This window comes from Candoia aspera, chromosome 6 (genome assembly GCF_035149785.1).
Source record: "Candoia aspera isolate rCanAsp1 chromosome 6, rCanAsp1.hap2, whole genome shotgun sequence".
Taxonomy (NCBI): Eukaryota; Metazoa; Chordata; class Lepidosauria; order Squamata; family Boidae; genus Candoia; species Candoia aspera.
Window position 1 is genome coordinate 23,955,906 of NC_086158.1, and position 25,340 is coordinate 23,981,245.

Genomic DNA, 25,340 nt, shown 5'->3' on the forward strand with positions numbered 1-25,340 from the left:
CTCAGTCAAGGGAATATACTTCAGCATAGTAAAATGCATTCCTATGTATTTCACTGGAAAGTAGTAGTAAACCACAGATACATTAGTTTAGCTACATTGCAGATAGGATAGGTCTGTAATCTATTTTGGCAGTTAAGATTCAAATTGAGAGAGTAGTTCTATATGAATTATTTCTGATTTCATTCAAATTTAAGATAGGATTCAAAGAAGGCATGATTTAATCTGAATGTGTGGTTTGAGAGGCCAAATGTTTAACTCAAGCATCTTCAAGTTTCTGCACCTGATTCAGAAAAAATAAATATCTACAGCTATAATGAGAAGCATCAAAACACCTGCAGCTGCTTCATTATTTAGAAGAATACTATAACAATACCAGGAATGGTATATCCTTTACAGCACACTGTCTTTGCCAAGTTTGGACTGAATACTTCCACTCCAGTGATTTTTAAAAGATATTTCCTTTGTACCTCTTTTAAGGCAGAGGTAGCATGGGTAAGGAAATGGCAGCAAAGCAGCTTCCATGTGCTCCAGTGAAGAACCTGTAGAGAAGTTATGCTGAACCAATACAGAAGGTGACTCCAATTTAAAAATAAAACCTTCCAAATATTATTTAAAAAGTATGTTTCCACTTCTACTTTTATTTTCACTTGGGGTGCCAAGCTTGGCAAGACTCTCAAGAGGCTTGGCAAGACTCTCAAGTCTCCTATTAACTTGCCCTAATGGTGTGGCTTTGCTGCTTCTCATGGTTGGGTTTATTGGATGGCCAGACATGTTGGCATAGTTGATTAGCAAACTTAGCCTCTCCTGGGAAGAACACTGGTGGGTGCCAGGGTGGGTAGACATATTAGCAAAGCTAATGCCCCTTTGGAGCAAGATTTGGCTCCTGGTCTGTCACAGAGTTTCCTGGCTGGCATAGAGAAAGTGGCATTTGTAGAGTTGGTATTCACCTCAACCCATCATGTTTAAAAGTAGTAAACATTTGCACCAGTGCCTATAAATGTTCGCCTGTACCATTCACTCTTTGAGACTTGGTCCTGTCCAAATTAATTTTGAGCCAAGAGTGTGACTGGATGTATAAGCCTTCAGGCTATAGTCCAAGTGGCTGGAACTCTCTATTTAATTGATTTCCAGTTTAAATTAAATCAATTTTAATATTTGCCTTGACCCCAGGCATCACCCAGTCCTGGCTCTATTTCTGCACTCCAAAGTCAAATGCTACCTTCAATCTAAAAAAACAACAACAACTGTGCATTCCTGCTGTGGGGAACAATAAAGAGGACAGTCTTTAAAATAAGCAATGAGGATGAACAAGGTAGACTGTAGACTGTAGCTTGGAAAAATAAGTACAGTGGCAGAATAGAGTACACTGAACAAGATCACTCCAAATAGTGCAACAATTTTTTTTCAGTTTCCATTTCTTTAACATGTACTATGGCAGTAATTTTTTAAATGGGCACACACATGCTCATGCTTAAAGAGCTGTATTATCCACTAAATCATTTCAGCCCCAGGTTTCAGTAGAAATTATTTTGGTTTATATGGTTGGACACTGTCCCATAATTTAAACTAAAAATGTGATGGCTCAGTTTCATCCATTTGACAATAATACTCTTGTTCAGGCTGACCTTTATTTGATTTACATGATGATACTTAAATGCAGTTATGTTCTGAGTGCCTTGAGCTATTTTGTCTCACTGCTGTGGCTGTTCAAACACTGTGGCAGTCCTGTAAATATCGACAACTATTAGAAGCCATTTTTTTTTAGCTTTTGTCTATAATGGAAAGACCATAGTGTACTATCCTGGTAATTTTCTGAATTCTTACCCATGGCTATACAGTAGCATCTGGCAATAATTTTTTGCTGTACAAATGAATAAATGCTACTTTCTCTTTAGCTGAGGTTGAACAAAATATTAAGTCATAGTTTGCATACTACAGTGACAAAACCTAACTGCTTGCGCATGTGAGTGAACACACGTTCATTACATACATACAGTATGTTAAGACACAGGTTTGTTTGTCTTAGTCTAGTATGTTATGGGAACATGGACACTGTGGTTTGTTAACCATAGTTTGTTTGTTTGTTTATATTTCAAATTTCTGTCACCGCCCATCTCCCCCAAGGAGATGTTAATTTACAAATTAACATTTTGTACAGTCTATGCATGAGTGCAGTCTTTAGCTGCTTATGATTTTCTATTGTGCAGATTTGCATTACTCCACATAAAAAGTGAGCCCTCTGAGGTTACTTCTTCTGTTTCTTTGAGTTTGGACTCCTTATTGTATAAATACTGAAGGCAAACTGCAAGGCTGAACATTTGAAACCATCTGTTTCACAGAAGGAAAACTGATCGTATTAAGAAACGCTTTCAAATAAACAAGCTCCAAATACACACAGTGAGTGTGAAAGCAGGAGAGAAAGAAGCAAAACTATCACCACTCCACCCACCCCCAAAAAGACAAAATTGGCCTGCAGAGCTGTCTCACTGAAATGAAACCAAGGTAAACACGTATGGAATGAGAATCAAAATTATCTCCCCAACACACACACACACCCACACACACACACACACAAGAAATGCCCCTTCTTCCACCTCCATCCCCACCATGCACAGTAGACTATGTGGACAGCCTAAACACCCAGTGGCAATCACATCACACCAGCATTAAGAGGGTCAGAAATGGCCCCAGTTGTCAGTTGGACCAATTGCAGTCATGTTCTACAACCTTCACACCTGACATCTTATAAAAGCCATTATTCTGTAAAGTAATCAGAAAGCTAGATCTGCAGGTGTGAGATATATACAGTAAGCACAAGGTAAGGACAGATTCTTTCCCAGGCAACAGGCCCCCTCATCTGCACAATCACCTGGGTTTCTCTCACAGGATAAATATGGCTTCTATGCAGCTGCCATTGAGAGGGGCATCTCACACAAAGAAGAAACCATTCAACTTTCACTGATCTGTACTAGATACAGAAGCAAAAAAGGTTTCCGGACAGATAAAAATATGGGACCAGGGGAGATAATTTGTTTGTTTTGCTCAAGTTAAATATTGAAAGAACTAATGCAAATTTTGTTTTCTCCTAACAAAGGAAAGAGAGAAACCAGAACTCACCATACTGAGCAAAAATATTATATGCAATGTACTTAGTGAGTTATTTTGCTGTTAAAAATTATTGATGAAGAACTAAAGACTAAACACTTTTTGGGAACAGACATTGGGCTCAACGCTCCTCCTCCTAAGGAAAGCAAAATGAATATCTGTTGTTTTAAAACCAATTTAAAAAAACAACCAGAGTTAAAAACAACAAAAATGATGTAAAAATAGCAGCCGAGAAGACTCACAAACAGTCAAACAAGCCACGACACCCATGCTATTGGTTTCTTTGCTTTTGTTCCAAGATCACACCACTTGCTACAATCAATGTGCCCTGTTGCATAGTTGTGGCCCTCCCACTTAAAAGCACAATTCTATGCAAATGTTCTTGGAATGAATTGTACTAGATTCTGTACTTAAACCCATATTGCTATAAATATTATCACCTAAGTAAGTCTTTGGATTCTGATGTACAAATGTCCTCCAGGACATCAGTTTCTACCAATTCCAACCAGTATAGTCTATTACAAGAAAGTGTCATAACTGTAGTCCAAAACGTACTGATGTTACTGGATTGCCTATCTGCAACAGAGAGACCAAAGTAACTGTGCTTCAGTATAAGCCAATTTCATATGAATAATTAGAAAACAGTTTTGGGGCTTCATGTTGTCATTTCTCTGCCCTCCCTTCTCCACTGAATTAAAGGCTGGTTCCACTGCAGTACAATTTCTTATATAAAAACTATGATATTTATGCACCATAATTTGTATGCCACGTAAGTACTCATTTTATTTATTTTATTTATTTATTTAAAAGATTTGCATAGCCGCCCATCTTAAACAACTCTGGGTGGCTCAAAACAGCAGTAAAACCAAATAACTATAAAATATGACCATAAAACCATAAAACGAAAAGAAAAACCTGGCACCTTAATCATCCCCTTGGGATACCCCACAGCTGGCTCCAAATATCCTCATTCCTTTTATCTATTCTGTCCCAGCATCTGGGTAAAAAGCCAAGGCTTGATGGCCTTCTGAAAGGCTAAAAGAGTGGTGGCCTGCCAAATTGCCAGGGGGAGGCTGTTCCATAAGGTAGGAGCAGCCTAGGAAAAGTCCCACTAGGTGGCAGGATTTCAGGGAAGGGACCTGGAGTGTGCCTACCCTATCTGATCTGGTGGGATGGGCAGATACTCTTAGTGAGAGGCAGTCGCAGAAATAACAGCAAATAATCATAGCATTCTTGGTAGCTTATATCCATAATAATAATACAACCATTAAAATTACAACAAAAACAGTATTATACCATAATATCCTCCCCCACCCCCCACCCCCCTTCCACTGCATAGACACACTTACCTTCAATTAAGTGGTCTCATAAACTGAAAGCTCTTTAGAAATGTATAGTCTTAATGGCCTTCTAGAATGACAATAGGGAAGGGACAATTCTAATCTCAGGGTACAGGCTATTTTAGAGTGAGGGGGATACCACTGTGGAGGACTGCTTCTGAGTGCCTGGCCCTAAATATGTCAAGGGGAGAGGTTTATTGGACAGCACATATGGGGTAGACAGATTCTATCTGGAAGACATAGTCCCCAAGGTAATAAGGAATGGAGTCATAAAAGGCTTTATGAATTTGGTCAGCACATTGAATTAGACCCAGAAGCCAGCTGACAACCAATCTGGTTCCTTCAGTATCTAGGTTATTCTACTAGAGTGTCTTTCTCTCTCCCATTTCAAGGCAAACCATTACATAGATTCTAAATGATTTAGGGTAGCCCCAGACAGATTGAGTTGCAATCAGACCATGAGCTGACAAGAGCATGAATTACCATTGTTAGTCCCTCCTGATCCAGAAAGATCATGACACTGTCAAAAAAGTGAGATAGATAGATAGATATTCCAATTGCAACACTCTTTTGAAATGCTAGATTTGACATCAGCAAGAGCCAGTATAGTTCAGTGGCAGCTATAACTTATTTTGCCTTAGAGGTGAAATTTATCATTTTGGAGTCAGATCTTTAGCCTACCTGTCTGTCCTTCTGCTTCCCCTTGCCTTACTGTTTATTATTTTATCATGTCTCTGATTTTGATTCTTTCCAAAGCATAATTCAGGTCACTGACATAATGCCCTCTTCCACTGTGGTGTCTGAAGTTCAAGAATTCTGTTCATAAGATCTATTATGTCCTGGATCCAGGACTAGCTGCTGGCCTGCCATATTTTTCCTGAACAAACCAGGTGAAAGGCAAACACGAAAGCAAATTGTTTATTTATTTATTTATTTTATTGAACTTCTCGACCGCCCAACTTATATACAACAACTCTGGGTGGTTTACAAATAATAAAAGTAACATATTACTAAAAAATACAATGTACATATAAGTATAAATATATATAAATATAAATATAAAAATACAAATATAAAATATAAAATATAAGTACAAGATGGCAGATCAAGATCTTACCATTGGCACCACCATGGTGCTAACCACCTCCATGCCTGGCTATCCCCCCTCCCACCCCAAGTAAGGTGGCATAACCAGGTTTTAGCCCCATTCCTGAAGGCCAGGAAAGTGGGGGCTGTCTTGCCTCTGGGGGTAACTTATTCCCAAGGGTGGGGTGCAAACAGCACAGAAGGCCCTCCTCCTGGACCCTGCCAGTTGGCAATAATTAGAAATGACTTCTGTACTTCAGAGGCTATGGAAAAATAGATGGAATATATTGGTTTTATTAATGACTGATTTATTACTCTAGTAAAAAGTATAGTATGTGAAAATTTCCTTATCAACATTTTCTGTTTTCTAGTGAATGTTGTTCTTTCTATATCATGGAGGGAAGCAAACTGTTCCCCTTTTAGTGACATCACAAATGCTATCCTGTGGTTTTTCTTTAAAGAATTCTAATTAACAGTTCATTGCAACACATTCAAGGGCATGATTTTCAATAGAGCACATAGATTAAAAATACACAGTTGTGTCCAAAGATTGTTTGCTTTTCTACCGGGTAAATGAGAAAAGCAATTCAATAAAATAACAACAACAATAATGCGGTATAAGTAGGCAGTGTAATTTATGTCAAGCTGATAGCATTGTCTCTTTCTAATATTGCAATCAAAGCTGAAATTGAAGCTGGAACTAGTTCTAATTCTCAAATATTCCATACATCTCAAACTTCAAATGTATTTTGAGAATGGTATAGATCCATGTCATTCAAAATCAAAGGAACTTCATCAAGAGCTTGGCATAATGACATTTAATTAAGCCCACTAGGGTATCATGAAAGTCTTGAAGAAAGAAGTACAGGAAGATTTCAAATTTAAATTTGATGAATCAACTTGAACCTCTTCATGGTGTAAAATTCCTTTAAAAACTATTGTATTTCAGCAAATAATCAAGAACTGATTGACAGAATCACTCATAGACAGTACTACATCCTCTTCATATTGCATTATATTAATCAAAGTATTTCTAGAATGTGTCAAAAGGGTTGTGACCAACTAAGTACCTCTTACTATTTGTGGTGGAAATGCCTATTTAATTACTCATTTTATCTAAAAGTTTTTGAGGAAATCTAAATAATTACATTGTCCTAATAATTAATTATTGTCCATTTTCCTCAGGATATGGTGACATATTGCAGCACAATATAGTAATTCAACTTTTGTTATGGGCTGCCAGATTTATTATAAGAAAGCAATGGAAAAGTGACAGGAATCTTTTTTTATATCAGTGCTATTTAATACAGTGTGACGAAGCAGCAAAGAGTTTTGAAAAATACTTGTTTTCCATTTTTTACTTGTACCCACAAAATAAATTCTAATGGAATACCTTCATCTATATAAATGTCTTTTATATAGAAATAGTAAGGACTATTTCCATATGGTCCAGAGCTACAGTATGTAGTTTTGTTTGTTTGTCCATTTGTTCTGCTTCTATGTATTTTCTGCTTCTGCTCCTTTTTTATTTTATTTTTTATCTTGCCTTTATTATTTTTATAAATAATTCGAGGTGGTGACCATACCTAATACTCCCTTCTCCTTCTATTTTCCCACATCTTTCCTTGTAGTTTCAATGACTATTATGTTTCATTATTTAAAACTAAATCCATATATTTCTAAGGTTACAGCAAATACTGGACTATTTCAATTGTCCCTGTCCTATTGCCTTCCAGGCCAATATCTGTCTGTCTGTCTCTCTCTCTCCCTCTCTCCTCTGCAGGCAAATCAAGCAATCACATGCAAGCAGAAATCTTGTGCTGTGCTGATACGCATGCACCAGTTCATTTTTACATGCTGAAAATATGCGTCCAACAGGAAGATTGTCTTCCTTCCTTCCTTCCTTCCTTCCTTCCTTCCATCCATCCATCCTCCATCCATCCATCCATCCATCCATCCATCCATAAATTATTGCAGAGGATGTTCATGTTTCTTTGTATGGCATGGGATCCTCAAAATAACACCCATGTATCCCATGCATCAGGGACCCCATGTAGCCGATACTTTCCCATGTATCAGGGACATTGCCTTTGGTGCATACTATGTTCTCCAGCCCTCTGATATTTTCACAAACAAATAATATATGGAAAAATAAATGAATGGGAAGCTGGCATATCACAAAACAAAGCACTAGCATCCAGCATCTTATTTTATTCTTCTAATAAGGCCCTGATCCTCACAGTCCTCACAGTCCTTCCTAGAAAATTAAAAAGGGGCTGTCTGCAGCTCAGAGTTTTGTTTGAAAATATGGTCTCCTGCATCTCTATGAGTTTTCTGTGTGTGTATGTTTTGTTGCGTGTTAGAAGCAGAAATATGTGAGTTGGCATTTGAGGCTCAAGCTTCACTTTTCCCTTCTCCTTAGGGAGCCAGGCAAGTTATTTCTTACTAGCCTCACCAATTTGCCTTCTATAAAATGGACTGCAGAACCATATTTTGGTCAAAAAGACCTATATGTGTCCTCAGTTAAGTCGAAAGGACCAGGACTACACCTTGTTCAGCACTAACTCCAAAAGCTGCAGGTGCTTGCTGAATTCTTTGCACTGAAGTGGCCCACTCCTTCAGCATAATGCAGCTATTCTAAAAAGGACCACAAAAAAAATCAGAGGATGAGAATATTTTTAGTTATCTCTTTTTTCCTGGTTGAAGGGCAGTGACAGAGATAGATAGATAGATAGATAGATAGATAGATAGATAGATAGATAGATAGATAGATAGATAGATAGATAGATAGATGCTAAGATACTCCACAGAACCCTCAAACTCCCAGGCCGCTGGTAGAGGACCCAGGTTGAGGAAGACACATACTGTACCACCCATAGGGGTCAGAAGGGATTTTTTTTTAAATTATTTATATATATTATTTGGGTGGAGGCAGAGGCAGCAAATGGATTTCTGCATGGTAACATTTCATGTGTTAGATTTTTGAAACTAAAATAATACTGTACTTCATGCTTGCTTCAAGAAGTTCATTGATAGGGAATGGTGGAGAACAGATGACTTGTCTGGGGTTAGTTGCCCACTTGCCTCCTGCCTGGAACTCCCCTGTTTAAGGGACTACCAAATCTTAGATTAAGCATTCTGCATCTTGTATGGGGTATTGTGCATCCCTTTCTCAGTGCTGGATTAAGCAGTGCCAGCTTTCACTAAGAAATGGGCAGTGTTACCAGCTTTTTGTTCCACCTTCTCTCGGGGTCATCTTGAACTTGCAAAATTGATGCTGTTAGTGCTCCTCTCATGATTGTTCAGCAGCATTTTTCTCTAATGGGAAAACTCATCCAGTGCATATACATTAGGCCTTGATTGGGCCTTGTACTCTACTCCCTCAGAGCAGCTTTATTATACTATAGTGATTCTTCATTTAAGTAGAGCTTTGGCAACAACAAGGCTTGATCAGAAATTCAGCTATTCTTACTGTGGAGTGAACAGGGCTGTCTTTGGCCTTTTGGGCGATCTTTCAGTGTGCCATACTCATTTTCATAAATTAATCTTCAGCAGACTTTTACCTGAAGTCAAATCACTCAGATTGGTAAGCATGGCAAGGAGTTCTGTGCAGAACTCTTTGTTTTATGCAAGGACAGGAAACACACTACTCCTTAGAGCACTGAAAAATATGTAGACTGAAGCCCACATATTAATAATTAGGAAAAAAATCTACGCACATAATCCAATATATTTCATCTCAAGGTTTCAAATGGCGAAGTTGCAGATCCATCTAATTTTGTTCACAGTTCTGGTGGCAAGGAAAAAAAAAAGAATGAAAGCAACCATCTGATTTGTTTATTACATTTACTTATACATGATTGCTTGCTTTCCTATGTTCAATAAATAATAATAATAATAATAATAATAATAATTTAATTTATATGTTGCCCAACGCCCAGCAACTACTATGTCTCCCAATGGATCATCAAATAATTATTAAAGATAACAAATAATTTAAATTCATTGGACTATATCCAGCATTTTAAAAAGTCATCAAAGATATAATAACCCAGAAGCATTTTGTCTACTTAAAAAAAACAGCAATAATTCTATGTTTTACTACCTATAGTAGTCATATTTTTAAGAGCAAGTTCATTCATATTGTTTTCGTATCTTTAATATGTGTTATTCATATTGAATGTTTGAATTCATAAAAAATCATATGATAAATATTTTTTTCAAAAATATGCATTTCTAGAGAGCTCTTCCCCTAACGTTTGTCATTTTACATGTAAAATGGATGTATTTGTACATATTTTGGTACACACGTCTGGATCTGCAAACCACACTGCAGACAGAACAAAAATGGAAAGACAATGGCATTTTAGCTTGCATATTAGTTCAGGAACTGTGAAATAGGGCACTTTGTATTAAAATGAGGACCAAACAATTTCATCCTTATCTCTAGCAACAGCCAACATAAGAAACAAAAATTTGTCCCTGAAAGACTTTATAAACCATTGGACTGCAGGTAGCACAGAAGCTTCCTAACAGGTACCTCCTTCTTTGGTGTCCTTAGGTTCCCCATCCACTTGGCTATTATTTTTTAAAAAATATATATTTTAATTTAACAAACTAAATTGAGCACTGAAATGCTGCAAAGCACTAGCCTTCAGCATCATCTTTATTTTCAGCAATGCCTCGGGCCCCACAAAAACCAATAAATAATCTTAGAAAACAAAATGGTGATTGACTGCAGTTCAGTTCTTTTTTCCAAACATATTTCACTCCTGGGGGTGGGGACGGTAGTTAAAGTAACACACTAAGGAGCAATTCTGGGCATTTTGAGGAAATGTCAAAGAGAGGCAGAGGAATCAAGAGAGTTGCATTTCAGAACATCTAGGGAGTATCAGATTTAGAAAAGACTAGTCCAGAAAGCTGCTTCTGAGAAAGAAGATTAGTCATCTCTAAGCAAAAGTACTGATTCTTTGAAACTTGTCCACTTAGTATAGTTTCTTCATATCTTATGCTCCCACATCAACAGTAGTACTAAAACAGGAGGTCCTCATGTCAGGTAGTTATATTTGCCCACTGTTTTCTAACAACAGCCCTGACGACAACAAAAATAAGGAATCCTTTTTTATTCTAACAATGTCTTCTTACCAAGAAATAGAGCTGTTTATTACTGAATTCTGGAGGATTTATGAGACTCTCTGTTTCAGTTTCCAAAGCCTTAATTACTTCATGGTAGGAATCAGTGATTAGTTCCACTTCTGGAAAGTGCAGACACCTTTAATGGAATGAAAACAACAACAACAATAGAGAGCAGGCCTTGAGGGGAACATAGCTATAAGCAGATGTAAATCACAAAACTGATTTTCTCCAAAAGAACATTCAAGTCTCTGAGTAGGTTATGTGGAGATTTCTGGTAAAAAGAAAAAGAAAGTAATTTTCTCCAGATGAAAAATACCTACATACAGAGGTCTGTGCTCCAGGATTTAAATTCTAGGGTTTTTCTCCTACCTTCCCAACTCAACAGATACATGAACTATTGCCATGATGCCCTGGAAGGCACCTAATCCATGTTGACATAATGATTCTCTCTGACCTCTGACCACAATTATTTCTTACCTTAAATAATGGTGGTCTAGAACAACTGGTAACAGAGTGACCAGAGGAGATATAATTCTTATTTCTAAACACTTGATATGAGTGTGTTGAACTAATTGAAAAGAGGGACCAAAGGACTATCGAACTGATTATCTTAGTTGAGAGGAAATGTACTGTGAAGTCCAACACTGACAGAATTCACTTTTCAATGAAAGAGCATTGGATAAAGATTTTCAAGAAAGTCTCCTTGTTTACATCCCTAATTAACAAACAGTAGTCACAGAACAAAGCAAAGATGCTTTGCTTTATCACAACATGGAAGCAATAAGAAGGGTAAGTTAAGACAGGGTTCCCCAATCTTTCTGAAGGTAGGCTGTGGACAAGTGGCTACAATGGGATGAGAAAACTTGTGCATTTACAAAATGGGATCCATGGTATGTATGTCCAGTTACAACACTCCCATATACTAGAAGGCAAATTTGTAAAGACTGCTCCTTGTCATCTCCTCAAGATGCTCACTATTTTTGCCTTTTTTTCTCCCTGGGCATGTACATACATTTCCAAACAAATCCCCAGGGTGCACCCACCAACTGATTTTATACAGATGCTAATGGGAGTTACATAAGGATCACAGGCATTCTGGGGGATGAAATTGACACTGTAGGCTGACACTGCTTTACAACATGCTATCCTCTGTTTTTGTTTTTTGTTTTTCTATAAAAGTGTTAGAGTATCCACAGGTACCTTGTATTAGGGTTTTCAGGATTAAGACATAGTTTAGGAATGTTCATGAAACTTTTCTACATACTCTTGATCAGGAATGTTCTATCCCTATTAATCTCAGTTTTAGGAGATTAGCACTCAGTACTATAGTACTCAGTACTATAAATTTTATATGTGTCTATTCAGAAGTAGGTCTAGCTGAATTTATTAGGGCATATTCCTACATAATTTATGGATAGCAGCTCTGGACCCACTTCTCCTCCAAGTCAATTACAGAAGATATTTAATTCTTACTCTCCAAAGTTCAGTTGTTACAAGACAAATTGATGCACATGCCAAACAGACTTGCAATGCCTATATTTTTTTTCTTTTTGAAAAAAATTAATAACAAACCACTTATCATTGTCACTTATGTTAATTGCTGCAGTCATGTGGCTTTCAAGGCTAAAAGCAATGGCCTATTGTCTCTCATATTCTAAATATTCTAAAAGCAAAAAAACAATTATTACTAGGAAACAAAAACAGAAAAGCAATATGAACCCCAGACAATCAAGACAATATTCCAGGAAACAAAGGTGTTGGCATTTTGAATGTCATTACAATATATTAAATGAAGTGGCCTCCAGTGGATTGAGCTTTATATTTCAAGGTTAGAAAAAATACTTCAAATGGTGGAAAGTACAGAAGCCATGTCTTCTATCTTCCCTCAGAAAATGATTTTAATTTTAAAATAGCTATGCCAATGTATTCAGACCAAAAATACTACTATGCATAAAATTATATCATAGATAGATAGATAAGAGATAATTACATACAATGCCCATATATTCTCATTTCCCATATGATCATATAGAATTGTATTAGAGCAAAGGCAAGCAATTTAGAATATTCTAATCTATCACTTACATGCAATATCATATAAGTGTTGCATTTTGGAATGCTACTTGTCCTATTTATATCAAATTCACATGGACCATTATAAGAAGGTGTTGTTATGCAATTAGAGTGTTCAATTCTTTCAGAGACAACCTAGACCCTTTTTATCTAAGGTTTTCTGTTAAAATAGCAGCATAAAAGGATATCACAGATATCACAGAAAGAAAAGCACTTCTATTTGAAATTCTATTCTGTTTGAACAGATATTTTCCAGAATGCAGTAAATGCACATGTCATATTCTTATTATTGGACAGTGGGGAAATGCCAAACACCACATGAAATGCATTAAAAAAAAGTATTACTCTTCCCACAAAATATCATTTCTAACATCAATGCTTGACAAAATGATAAATATATTTAGACCTTATTTAAGTCTCTTGCCCTTGGAACTTTTAAATAAACATACCCAAAAACTTGCTTGGCAAATTTGTTGAAGAACTGTACGTCTTACTGAGCTTTTACTTCTCTTTTATGTGAGAGGAATATTCCAGTATCTAAAATGGTAGATTACTTTGCCAGAGGTATTGGCCATATATTTTTTTATGGTTTAGACTCTGGAAGAGAGGGATATAAATTTATTCAGTTTGTATTTGGATACAAATTCACCTATTTTAATTTTTTTCAGATAAATACAAAAACTGCAAATCAGAATATCACAGTTTTCCAAAGGTTGCAATGTTGTTTACTATTTTTATAAAACAAACAAAAGCCCTAGGTGTATTAGGGAAAGTCTGTTCAAAAATGCATATGCAGGAAAATAATGGAGAAAAATACATTATATTAGAGAAAGATATTTTAAAATGGGGAAATTGCCAACAAAAATGCACTTACTGGAGAAATCTGCCCCCAGACCCACACAAATTTTAATAATTCCTTTAAAAGAACAAAACTGTCCCATTTGGATTTGAAACAGCCTCCCAAATGAGAAAAAGCAAGCAAGCAAAGAAAATTATTGACAGATTGGCAAAAATGAAGAACCAAGGGAAAATAAAACGGATTGATCCCCTATTCTTATTCCCCTACCTTATCAGGCCTTTGAAGCATTCATACAGTGCTTGAAAAAGCCCTGTCCATTTTTTAATTCACCTACAACCTCATCAGCCAACTGTTTCAAGTGACATTTCAGTGGGCTTGGTTGTACACATAGAATTCATTCAGATACTCACAAAGATGATGGAAACAAGATGAACTGTTATGTTGTATCCCCTTAATGATACATGTAGAGCAGTGTTTCTCAACCTTAGCAACTTTAAGAGGTGTGGACTTCAACTCCCAGAATTCATGGCTGGCTAGGGAATTCTGGGAGTTGAAGTCCACACAACTTAAAGTGGCCAAGGTTGAGACACACTGATGTAGAGTCAGATTTTACACACACATACACACACGCAGCACAACAGTCTTTAGACTGTCAACAAACATGTACAAAAATGTCATTTTCTTGGGCACAGGATAGACCAGGAAGCTGCAGCAACTTACTTTTCATTCTATCTTTATATGCTATTTTATTCTTTCAGTCATTCCAGCTTATACTTGCATGGTGAGGAGTGACTGTCAGAAGCGAGATTCCCATATTTTCTGGACCTTGAACCTGGATGTTCAACTGCTATAGTTTAAGCACTACATATAAATGAAAATTCCATCAACTTCAACTTCTCCCAGAATAATTGGTTTATTTCAGCTTATATTGTGTACATTACATTCTTAAAGTGGAGTATTATTTCCCAGGATAGTTTCCCCATCCCACTCCTATTTAAAGGCTCTTTTTAAATTTTAAAGTGCTCTTTTTAAAACTGGATAGCCTGTGCATTAGAAGCATTTTTAAGGGCAATATAAAATGCACTAAGAGTACGCTAATAATTCTGTAAGAAAAAAAAATCATTTCTGAAGAGACAAACCATGCAAATGTCACAAGAAGTAAGTTTAGTTTTCATGGCATGTTGTCTGGCATCACTCTGATTTCCATTTTAACATGAATGTGCCTCCAGATATAAATATGAACAGATTGCTACTGTTTTGCCTGATCACTACTGCCATACAATTTGGGGTAGCCTGAAATATTTCTTCCAATTCTCCAGATATATTTTGGGCTCATTGAAGAAGTCAGTAATTAAGCTGGGTGCGTGTTTGGAATACTAACCCTTTAATACAAGGAAAGGCAAAAAATGGAGGGGGGAGGGGGGAAATGCATGCATCCTAAAAAATAAAATTATACTTTTTGTTCCTTTGAAATTATGGAAATGTTTATTATATTACCTAGCATATTATCCAGATTTTTTCTAAGTTTTATTCATGAATGGAGAATCACCTCTGATACAGTATGAATTCACATCCTCTGTGTTAGATTCTCATCTGGCCAGACACACAGAGAAAGAGAAGCTGTTGTTTCTGCTTTCACCTGCTCTACCATCTCCTTAATGTGGTAATAACGAATTAAGCTTGTGTAGCTGGGCTTCCTGCTTGAGGCAACTGAAGGAACGAAGCTCTATGAGTGGCACTGTTAGGATGGCTGTTTTAAAATAGAGGCATGAAGCCTCCTTGATGTGTTTTTCTAAATAAATGGCTTGCTTTCTTCTTTTAACAATGGCAGTATTTATCTTATTAAAAGTGTCAAGATTATCTGTTCCTCAGTTACTGTAATTAATTTTCTTGTATGAATGAATTAAGGCCATCCACCCTGGAAAAAGAAACCCACAGTCAAAGTTCTGAGCTCCAAGAAATGGCTTCTTCTTAGAAGCACGTATGCGGAACACATCCAAATTTACTTGTAGCTGTTCTTTTCTAGTCCAGTTGTGGCATCTTCCATAGAATGTCTTGATGGTCCTGCTCTTATATTAGTAGTAAAAGCGATGGGAAGCAGCAACAGTGATATGATGCTCTACGGCTCATTGGTCAGGCTGGGGCTATCCTGTCTATGTACTAAAATGCCCTAGAGTGGCTCAGACATTATGGGACATTTAAATAGTTGCTCTTACATTGCAATGTTGAAAACGAAATTTCCATGATAGGTTTTTTTGTTTTTAATCGTATGGCATAGCAGTTCAGTGTTCATGTTGCTTTTTTTTTCCTTGCTGGGAAATCCTTGTGAGGTCCAGCAGCCATGTGGGCAGACTATTTAGCCATTGCGTGAGGTGCCCCATGAGGAGGCTAGTCTAGTCTACATTGCACCAGTTGGGCTGAGAGAAAGTGACTGGCCCAAGGTCACCCAGCCAGCTTTCATGCCTAAGGTGGGACTAGAACTTCCAGACTCCTGGTTTCTAGCCTGGAACTTTAATGACTAGACCAAACTGGCTCTCATTCCACAATAGGTATCTGTAATAGATGTTGCAACTGCCCAAGTATTTCAGGTGCTAAGACAGCCAATGCATTCTTGGTCTGCATTAAAAGGACTGTGTTCAGATCATAAGAGATAATATTTCTATTGTATTCTGCATTGATTAGACTGTAGTTCTGGAAGATGTGTTCTAAGAGACTTAAAGATGTTGGAGTTCAGAAGAGAGACCAGGGTTAGAAGGGGTCTGGAAACTAAGTCCAGGATGGTTAAAGGAACTGGGCATGTTTAATCTGCAAAAGGGGTTATCTAAAAGGGAGGTATCTAAAAGGCTGCCTCTAAAAGGAAGAGGATTTTTTTCTCTGTTGAAACTGAAACTAAAGCTGTACAAGGATGATCAAAATTTCAGGAAAGGTGATTCAGTCTGAAAATTAGGAGAACTTTCCTACAGATAGAAGCTGTGAAACAGTCTATCTAGAACAGTTGTGTACTCATTCTTACTGGAGGTTTTCAAATGGGAGCTGTCAGGAAAGGTTTAATGGATTCCTGCACTGAGCAGGAGATTGGACTATATAATCCAGCCTTTCTCCACCTTCTGACCCTGGAGGAGCCCTTGAAATATTTTCTCAGGCCTCAAGGAACCTCTGCACATTCAGGGTCAAATATAGGCCAGAAGTTACAAAATTATTATATTTGTTTCATGGGGAGGCCTGCATATATGCACTGACGGTGTTCTTAAACTAAAAATAAAGAATGAAACTTAACTCTTTAATGTGAATTTGAAATAATTTTTTAAATAACTCGTGATATCCCAGGATAACCCTAGTGACCTCTCACGGAACCCTAGGATTCCATGGAACCCTGGTTGAGAAACCCTGATAAAATCTATAATGTCTCTTCCAACTCATCCGTACTATTATTCTATGATTCTGAGGTTCTGGCTCTGCTGTACAACACAAAGAGCTGTAAGAAGTGAGAATGGAAACTGGCCAGGATGGCTAGATATTGCTTCTTAAAACACAATAGCATGCCTCTGAAAAACCAATAATTGAGGACTTACGGTGAAAAGATGATATTGTATTTGCATTGCCTTCTTTGAGATTTCTCACAGGATGATGGGCTGAAAAAAGCATTTCATCAGATCCATCAGAGCTCAGCTTTTATCTGTATGCAGTGATGCTACACAGGCAGATATGTTGCTCTGAAACAGCAGAGGTTCAAAGGAAAATCAGAAAATCAAATGCTTCCTTATGTCACCTCCTTTTTTGGAAAATTCTTGTTTAAAATACTAGATGTAAACCAGCTCTGATTTTACTCTGATTGGAGGTTCAAAATTCAAGGAAGGCGTGATTTGCTTTGAATCTGTCATTAGGGATACAGTGACAATGCAGCTGGATTGGAGCTGATTTGGGGAAAAAAACCTTTATAGGCTGCAATGGTGAAATTTCAATCTTGGAAGCTATTGATTAAAATAGAAGGATGATACAGGACATTAGCCCTGCCAGGTTTTAGCTGGGTACCTCCAAGGGCTTTATTGCAATTTCTTTTTTAAAGATTCCCCTTTTAGGGTAGAATGGTAGGGTTGAGGAAATGGCAATACAAGAAGCTTCCAAATTATCTGAAATCTAGAAAAGAGCCTAAAAGGAAGTTGGCTGAACCATTGCAGTATCCTACTATAACTTAAAAACCCAGATTAATGTTCAGTACATACCTACATGCATACCCATCATGCTATTCCCTTTCATGGTAAGCAACATTATACAGAGAACAGAAATGGAGCAGGAAATAACAGATTAAAAACATGAGATAGGAAAAAGAATGGGAACACAGCTAATTCTAATTCAGTACACCATGATCTAACCTCAAACACAGTCTCAGGCCCACTAAACTCAAGACAGAGATGGACAAGTAGAAGACAACAGAGGAATTAGAGAGGGAATTAAAAATGGAATATGGGAGTGAGAAGAATGAAGACAAATGAATGAAATAACTCAGACAAGACAGACATACTAAGACAAACATGGAATTAGGTCAGAGACAAATAACATCTGAATAAAATATAGATTTGGAGGAACATATGATTACACCTAAGAAGAAACCAACAAGCAAAACCCCACCAAATAGCATCAACTGTTCCATCTCTCTCTCTCTCTCTCTTCCCCTCCCCCTATCTCCCAGCAGAATAAGCTGCAGAGCAAGCAAACCTAACAGGAAAAGTGAGAAAAGATAAACAGAAACAAAACCAAAAGAATGTTCCACCCCCAAATAGTTCTGAAAGGCAGTCTAACAAAGTAAAACTCACTGGCCAGCCGTTCACATGACTATCTGAGAGTCTGCCACAACAATCAACTAAGGTAGAGGTTCCCAACCTTTTTGGCACCAGGGACCAGTTTCGTGGAAGACAATTTTTTCCACAGACTGGGGGGGGATGGTTTTGGGATGATTGAAGCTCTTCCTCTTTTTCCCGACCTTTTATTCTTTTTTCTTTGTGCCTTTTGGAGATAGCAGCCAAAGGGCTTGCTTCCTCTGACAGGATGCAGAGCTCAAGTGGTAATGTGAGCGATGGGGAGCGGCTGTAAATACTCAGGCTGCAAATTTGCTCGCTCACCCATCACTCATCTCCTGCTGTGAAGCCCGGTTCCTAATAGGCCATGGACCAGTACCGGTCCGCGGCCCAGGGGTTGGGGACCCCTGAACTAAGGAATTGGATTTGCAAATTGGATTTGCATATCATCTGTTGGAATACTAATAGCAGCAGAAAAGTCATCACAATTCCAAACAAAGTGCTTTGAAAACTTCGAGTTGGATTCACTGTTTCACAGCCAGTCCTCATTTTGATCTGTGGATCTGTTTTAGAGGAGTGACTTGAGCAAAGTGTCATCAAATTAAATCATCTTTGCACTGCCCTATTAAAAAAAATTAATAAATACCCATCTTCTGTTTCTTTTTCTTACACAATAGACATGCCATCCTCTCACAACTAATTTCCATATACAATAATATGTCTTTTTAAAATTTATCCTTTCCTCTAGGTCAGGGGCTATAAGTGTGGCTATTAAACTGTAATATTTTTAATGTGACTGTCCTTCCTGTCTTTCCTGACACATTCCTCCATACCTCCCTCTTGGCTGCATGGTATTCCTAGTCCCTATCTGGGGGCCAATTAAGATATCCAAGTGCTACAGTATCACTCTTTCACTGTTTTTGGATAGGCTGCCTTTCCTTTTTTTTTTTTTTGATCAGGGATTTGCTAGTCCCTGGATGAAACAGAAATCCTAACTTTTCACTTTATGCCATTCAGTAGAAAACAAGGGAATATGAAATATAAAGGATTCTACATCACTGAGCACTTCTGTCAAATGTATCCACCTCCAAAATAAAAGATTACTTGAATATACAGAAAAGAAAATATGTACAAATATGTTCTTTCAGCAAACAGAATTAAGAAAAATAAGCCAAAAATCCTGCTGTCATTTCTCTCACTGGTAATTAATGGTTAAAAAGCCTTTCCCTCTTTTCCTGACACATTTTTCTGGATCATGCCCAGCTCTCTTTCAGGAGGCTTCAAACTCTCCTTGAACCAACATCCTGGAACCAACAAAACAAAGCTTCAGTAGTATAGCACTGTCCAGTCAAATTTAGGATTATCGTCCATCTCCACTCTTCATTAAATCCATCAATCTATAACAGTCACTGCTGTCTAGGTCCATCTTAGTTGCCAGATACTATACCTCCTCCATTCCATTTCTGCCCCCACTCCCAGTTCTTCTTCCCAGATTTCCTCTTGTAATTTAAGATTCCACCTCCGATGCCAGCCCAACACCTCTCCTGTGGGAATGTCTTCCTATGAGAAATTAACAATTTAATTACTTTGAGCTTCTCCTTATCAGAAACCAATACAAAGCCTTTATGTTTTTGAACAGAGAAACCAATCTTGCTCCTCTGTTACTTCTTCCCTACACCTGCCGCTTGAACAACTGATTCTCTCCCCCTGGTTCTCCCCATTCTTTCCTGATAAATAGAAAGAATTTAACTCCATAGTGGGCAGCAATCATCCACACGGTGACACAAGGGGAAATTACTCTGTACATAAGGAACAGTCATATATATACCTGTTGAAAAAAAAGGTGAAAGGTCCCTGTGCAAGCACTGAGTCATGTCTGACCCTTTGGGGGGATGCTGCTTTTGCGACGTTGTCTTGGCAAACTATAGTGGGGTGGTTTGCCATTGCCTTCCCCAGCTGTCACCTTCCCCAGCAAGCTGGGTGCTCATTTACCAACCTCAGAAGGATGGAAGGCTGAGTCGACCTGAGCTGGCTACCCGAGAATCCAGCTTCCACTGGGATCAAACTTATGGGGGGAGTTTTGGTTGCAATACTACCACCTACCACTCTGCGCCACACGAGGCTGTATACAGTTGTTACCTAATATAATTAGGTAACATATACAGTTGTTACCTAATATAATTTTAATTCATTTTAAATATCAAGTAGACTACCTCAAATTTTACCTTTGTTTTTGTCCCACTCATTTGTCCTGCTCTGACTACAGTACCTACTTTATGGAGTAATGCCTCCTGCACATCACTCCAAAGACAAAGGCAGCCTGTCCCCATCTTCAGAATGTTGTACTTGGGTTATTTATAGCCTGCCAATCATTACAGAGATCTAGGCACAGGAAAAACAAAACTTTTTTTTTATAAAAAAGCTTTAAACACAAAAGTAATAACCACGTGTATATTCATCTATATGTACAAAATATTAGGACAGGAGAATATGCCTATATTTGTATACTAACAGATATCTACCCTAGTAAAATTGTTCCTGAGAGTATTATGAGCATGAGGCAGTCAATATTATATCCCACTGAAGCAGTTAAACAAGAAAATAGTGAGGACCTCATTTGTTTGGGGGGGGGGGATGCAAAGAGACATAAGAAGCAAAGAACGAAGTTGTAGATACTCTCCAAGGGTTCATTTGGACATTTTCAGTATTTTCATCAGGAACAAATCCATGTAGGTCTTCAGACTTGTAACTTGAAAAAACTTACTTGTGTTTGACAGGGTTTTTCTCACTCAGACCAAAGTTTTCACTTCCAAGTAGAAGCTGAACAGAACTAGGCCCAGATTATTTGGTAGGATCCTGTGAAAATTAAATTAGCCTTCAACTGTATAATTCCATCCTTCGTTCTATGTGATTTGCTCCATAGTCCCATTTTCCAGAGTATGTGAGCTTGTGATTATATGTAGATTGCAGGCATGCAAAGCCTTGTGAACAAAGTATGTCCAAACAATCTCCCATCTATCCACCCATCCATCCATCCTTCCATCCATCCTTTCTCCAAGTCCCCTTTTCTACTTGTTCAGCAGCACTGGAGTATGGTTATTCGGAGAAACTGTAGGGAAGAAAGGTTGAATGAAGACTGCAACTCAGCACCGGGGGAAATGAAGGATATTTTTTAAATTAAATTGTCCAACATAGACATTTTAATTGTTTTCCATGGATGTTTTCATTTATTGCCCATAAAATTTTTCAGAGTAATAAAAGCAACAACTTTATTTCTTTTTATGGTGGTTTGTGTTCCAAGGCATTTGCTAAGGAGAGAGCAGAAAGGCAGAAAGGCAGAGCATGGTTAACAACAGAGAGAGAGAGAGAGAGAACAGGTCTCCCAGATATATCTGTTATTTCTTGTCTAAAGAATGGTCTTGCACACAACTTCATAATTAGAAATGGTACCAGGAAGCCAGTTCAGTGGTGATTATAGATTTCCATTCTGTTCAACAAGATTCACTGTCTTTGAAGAGCTCCTCCTGCTCCAGAACTTTTTCATAGCCTGCAACATAGATGACTCTCTGCCAAAAATCTAATTAGCAAGCCTGAAGTCACAATCTCCCTTTGTACCCAATCTGGTCACCTCAGTCTGTGTATGCACTGAACAGATTTTTGACGGAGGCACCAGGCTGTAGACATGAATAAAAAGGTGGATTAGAAAAAATCAAGTGCGAAGGAATCCTCCAATCTTTACAGCTGGCACTTCTTTAGCACTAAATAGCAGTCCATACACTGCAGCACACATCAGTCTAACTGTCTGGGGTGAATTTCATAACTTCTTCACCATTTGAATTACCAATTTCAGTGGTGAGGCTGGATATTCTTTTTTGCCTTTCACACACATTTTCACTTCACATGCTTTTCTACACTGACTAAAAGGATAGATCCCTGTCTCACTGTGTAGGTCATCATGATTAAGGCATACAGGAAAAAGCACTGAAGATTAATTTTTCTTCTGAAAAAAACAAACTTAGTTTCATGTAGCACAGAAGTCTGACTATTTTTGTTGTTGTTCACATCTCATATGAGCCAAGCTTATTCATGTGTATTCAGGATGTTTTTCTTTTCCAGATAAGTGTGAATCAGATTGTCACTTTGATCTCTTAAGGTTGATTTTCTTTCTTCTGGTCTTTAGAAATAATAAAACCTTCTGCACTTTCAACAGCATGGGTAGTGAAAAAGGAAAATGAAAAGGAATTCACCTTTCATATATTTTTCTATTGCAGAGATATGGCAAATAAGGGGTGAAGGTAGTACATTAACTCCACCTCTGGCTGAAGTGGCTTTTTGGCCCAGTTCTAGTGTCACATCTTTTTTTGACTTTAGATTATAAAATTATACACTCTAGTCCAATCAATCAATTAATCTATCAACATAACCGACTGATTAATACTTATTAGTTGATACATTCCAAATTAGGAAAAGAGATTAATAGGTAGAAGTTCTTTGTCCAGGAAGATAATTATTTCATTATGAAGCCCTGGTAACTTTGTGTCATTTTCAAGATAGCAATACAGAAATAATTTGCTACTTCCTTTATGTGCATAGTTTTTTCTACTTGCCAGCCTAGCATATAGCATGTAGCCCTGGAGACTTCCATCTTTCCATCCAAGTACAAACCAGGGCCAACTCTGCTTAACTTTCAAGCTCAGACAACATTGGACAGGTGCTAATACTTGCCAGAACAAAATTGGCTTGATGGTTAAAAAATAAAAGGAAATGGTGCATTTTCTGAGACTGTGCAGGAAACAGAAGGATTCAATACATTATAGATAAACTGGGAAGACTGTGTTTTACACTGTTCCAATTCAAAATAAGAACTGTGAATAAAGTAGTTATGTATTTTTATACCATCAATTAAATTTAAGGTCTTTAAAAACTATTCTCAGCACACAGCAGTGAAAATAATAGGGTTTAACTGGATTTCTGACAACTGTTTTTTTAAGCAACATTAAATAATAGCAATTTTTCTTGTTTCAGCGTTCAGGTGGTGCCTTAGCTATTCCTCTGTGTGCATTTCAAGGAACCGTATCGCTCCAAGCCCCCACAGGAAAAACCCTCTCTTTATCTACATATGAGGTAAGCTCAGAAGGACAAAAAATCACCCCCACATCCAAGAAAATTGAAGTGTATCGCTCCAAGAGTGTGGGCCATGAGCCAAATCCTGAGGATTCTCCAAACACGTTTACTGACACCAGTGTGAAGATTCACTTAGAGGTACTTGAAATTTGTGACAATGAAGAAGCCATGGACACTGTTTCCATCATTAGTAATATTAGCCAATCATCTGCCCAGGTCCGCTCTCCATCCTTACGTTATTCTCGGAAAGAAAATAGATTTGTCTCATGTGATTTAGGAGAAACGGCATCTTATTCACTCTTCATACCATCAAGCAATCCCAACAGTGATCTGAACATATCCATCCCTGACACTGTGGAAGCTCACAGGCAGAATAGTAAAAAACAGCACATGGAAAAAGAAGGTTACCAAGAAGAGATACAAATGTTAAACAAAGCATACAGGAAAAGAGAAGAAGATGGGCTTGGTAACTAAAGCAGAGAAAAAAAGTTACTCTGAATAATTTGGCCCCTCATTCTTTAAGTTTGCTTGGGCCCTGAATCATTTATTCATGGCATTTGAGAAAGCAATTGAATAACATTAAAGCATTCACAATATAACCCCACATACAAAGTAATACTTTGTCCAACAGTTGTTTTAAGCAGCATTGCTATATTCCCAAGGAATTGGGTAGCAGGGAGGGTCATTGGCTAGGACAGATTTCCCTCCCTGCCTTCTGAAGAATTACTGATGGAAGTTTCCTTAATGAGGCAGCTGAAATCTCTATTATTTTAATACCAGTTTTGCTGCACTAGCAATGGAGCCAAAAATGAGGCATTTGAGGGGTGTGTTAGGGAGGCTGTGAATCCTGGATTAAAAATTAGATAAAAGCACTGCAGCCTCCCAGCCAACAATCTCAGGGGGACCATGAGTTACTTCAGACCCTCAATTTTTTAAATAAAAAGCTGGTTTTTAGATTTTATGGAACTTGAGATGGGAGGCAAAATGAAGTTGGGCTCAACCTTATGCAGGTTTACCCACCATCTTCATGGATACATCCTTGCAATGTTCTTGGCAATAGTACAGAAATGGTTTTGACTTCCCCATCTAGCCTATACCTCTGGCATTCTCTGATAGCATCCTATCCAATTACTAACCAGACCTGACTCAGCTTAGTTTGCAAACCCAGATCAGCTCCTCCAGGCGCAGCACTATTCAGTCTATTCCTTTCATGAGAAAGGAGTTTGCTATCATCTTTCAGTGTATCTAGCCAATGTAACGATAGCTGTGACTCACCATTTTTGAGCAGTGTTAAGTGTAGAGATTAATGCAAAATGACCACTTGTTTACCGAAGGAACTTTTTGGTCATTTTAATCCAATGTTCTTATTGCCTCCTGGACTAGTGATTAATTACCATTGAAAATAGTCCCATTCTGCTTTCAAAAAAGCACATAACCTGTTTTTTTTTCATTAATATAGTATATAGAGTAGAAAGGCTTTGCATTGCTGTATATTAAACAACTTTTTTTCCCCAGTGTGTGCATGTAAAGCATACACAAATATTATGGATGTCATGGACAAAGTAGGAGAGTCACTGTACTCCACTAGCTCCATCATGGACTAGATCTGCCATGGAGGCTATGAATATACAGAATGCTAAATCATTGCTTTCACCTGAATGGGATCAGAGCTATGCTGAACCTGGAGATGTCATAATACTTTTCCTTGTATTGGAGCCAATGAGAGTGAAGTAATATAAAAAACCCAGCTCCATCTCTCATTCTGGCCTCAAAAGCCAGTTGGGCCTTCTACTGGGTTGAGTAACAAAAATAATTTCCCCTCCCACTCCATTGGATTTACACAGCCTGTGCATGATGGCAGCCAAATATTGAAACCAGTTC

At 37.8% G+C, this 25,340-nt stretch overlaps 1 protein-coding gene and 1 long non-coding RNA gene across 2 annotated transcripts in view; one reads left to right on the plus strand and one right to left on the minus strand.

The window, feature by feature from the left end:
* Window positions 1-23,933, plus strand: part of GPR149 (G protein-coupled receptor 149) — a 37,989-nt gene extending 14,056 nt beyond the window's left edge. The window contains exon 4 of the mRNA XM_063307885.1: window positions 23,361-23,933. Within this exon, the coding sequence (XP_063163955.1) occupies window positions 23,361-23,933 (573 nt within the window). The remainder of the gene's footprint in view (window positions 1-23,360) is intronic.
* LOC134499731 (uncharacterized) overlaps window positions 1-25,340 on the minus strand; it is a 296,249-nt gene that overhangs the window by 136,397 nt on the left and 134,512 nt on the right. The gene's annotated exons all lie outside the window — the stretch shown is intronic.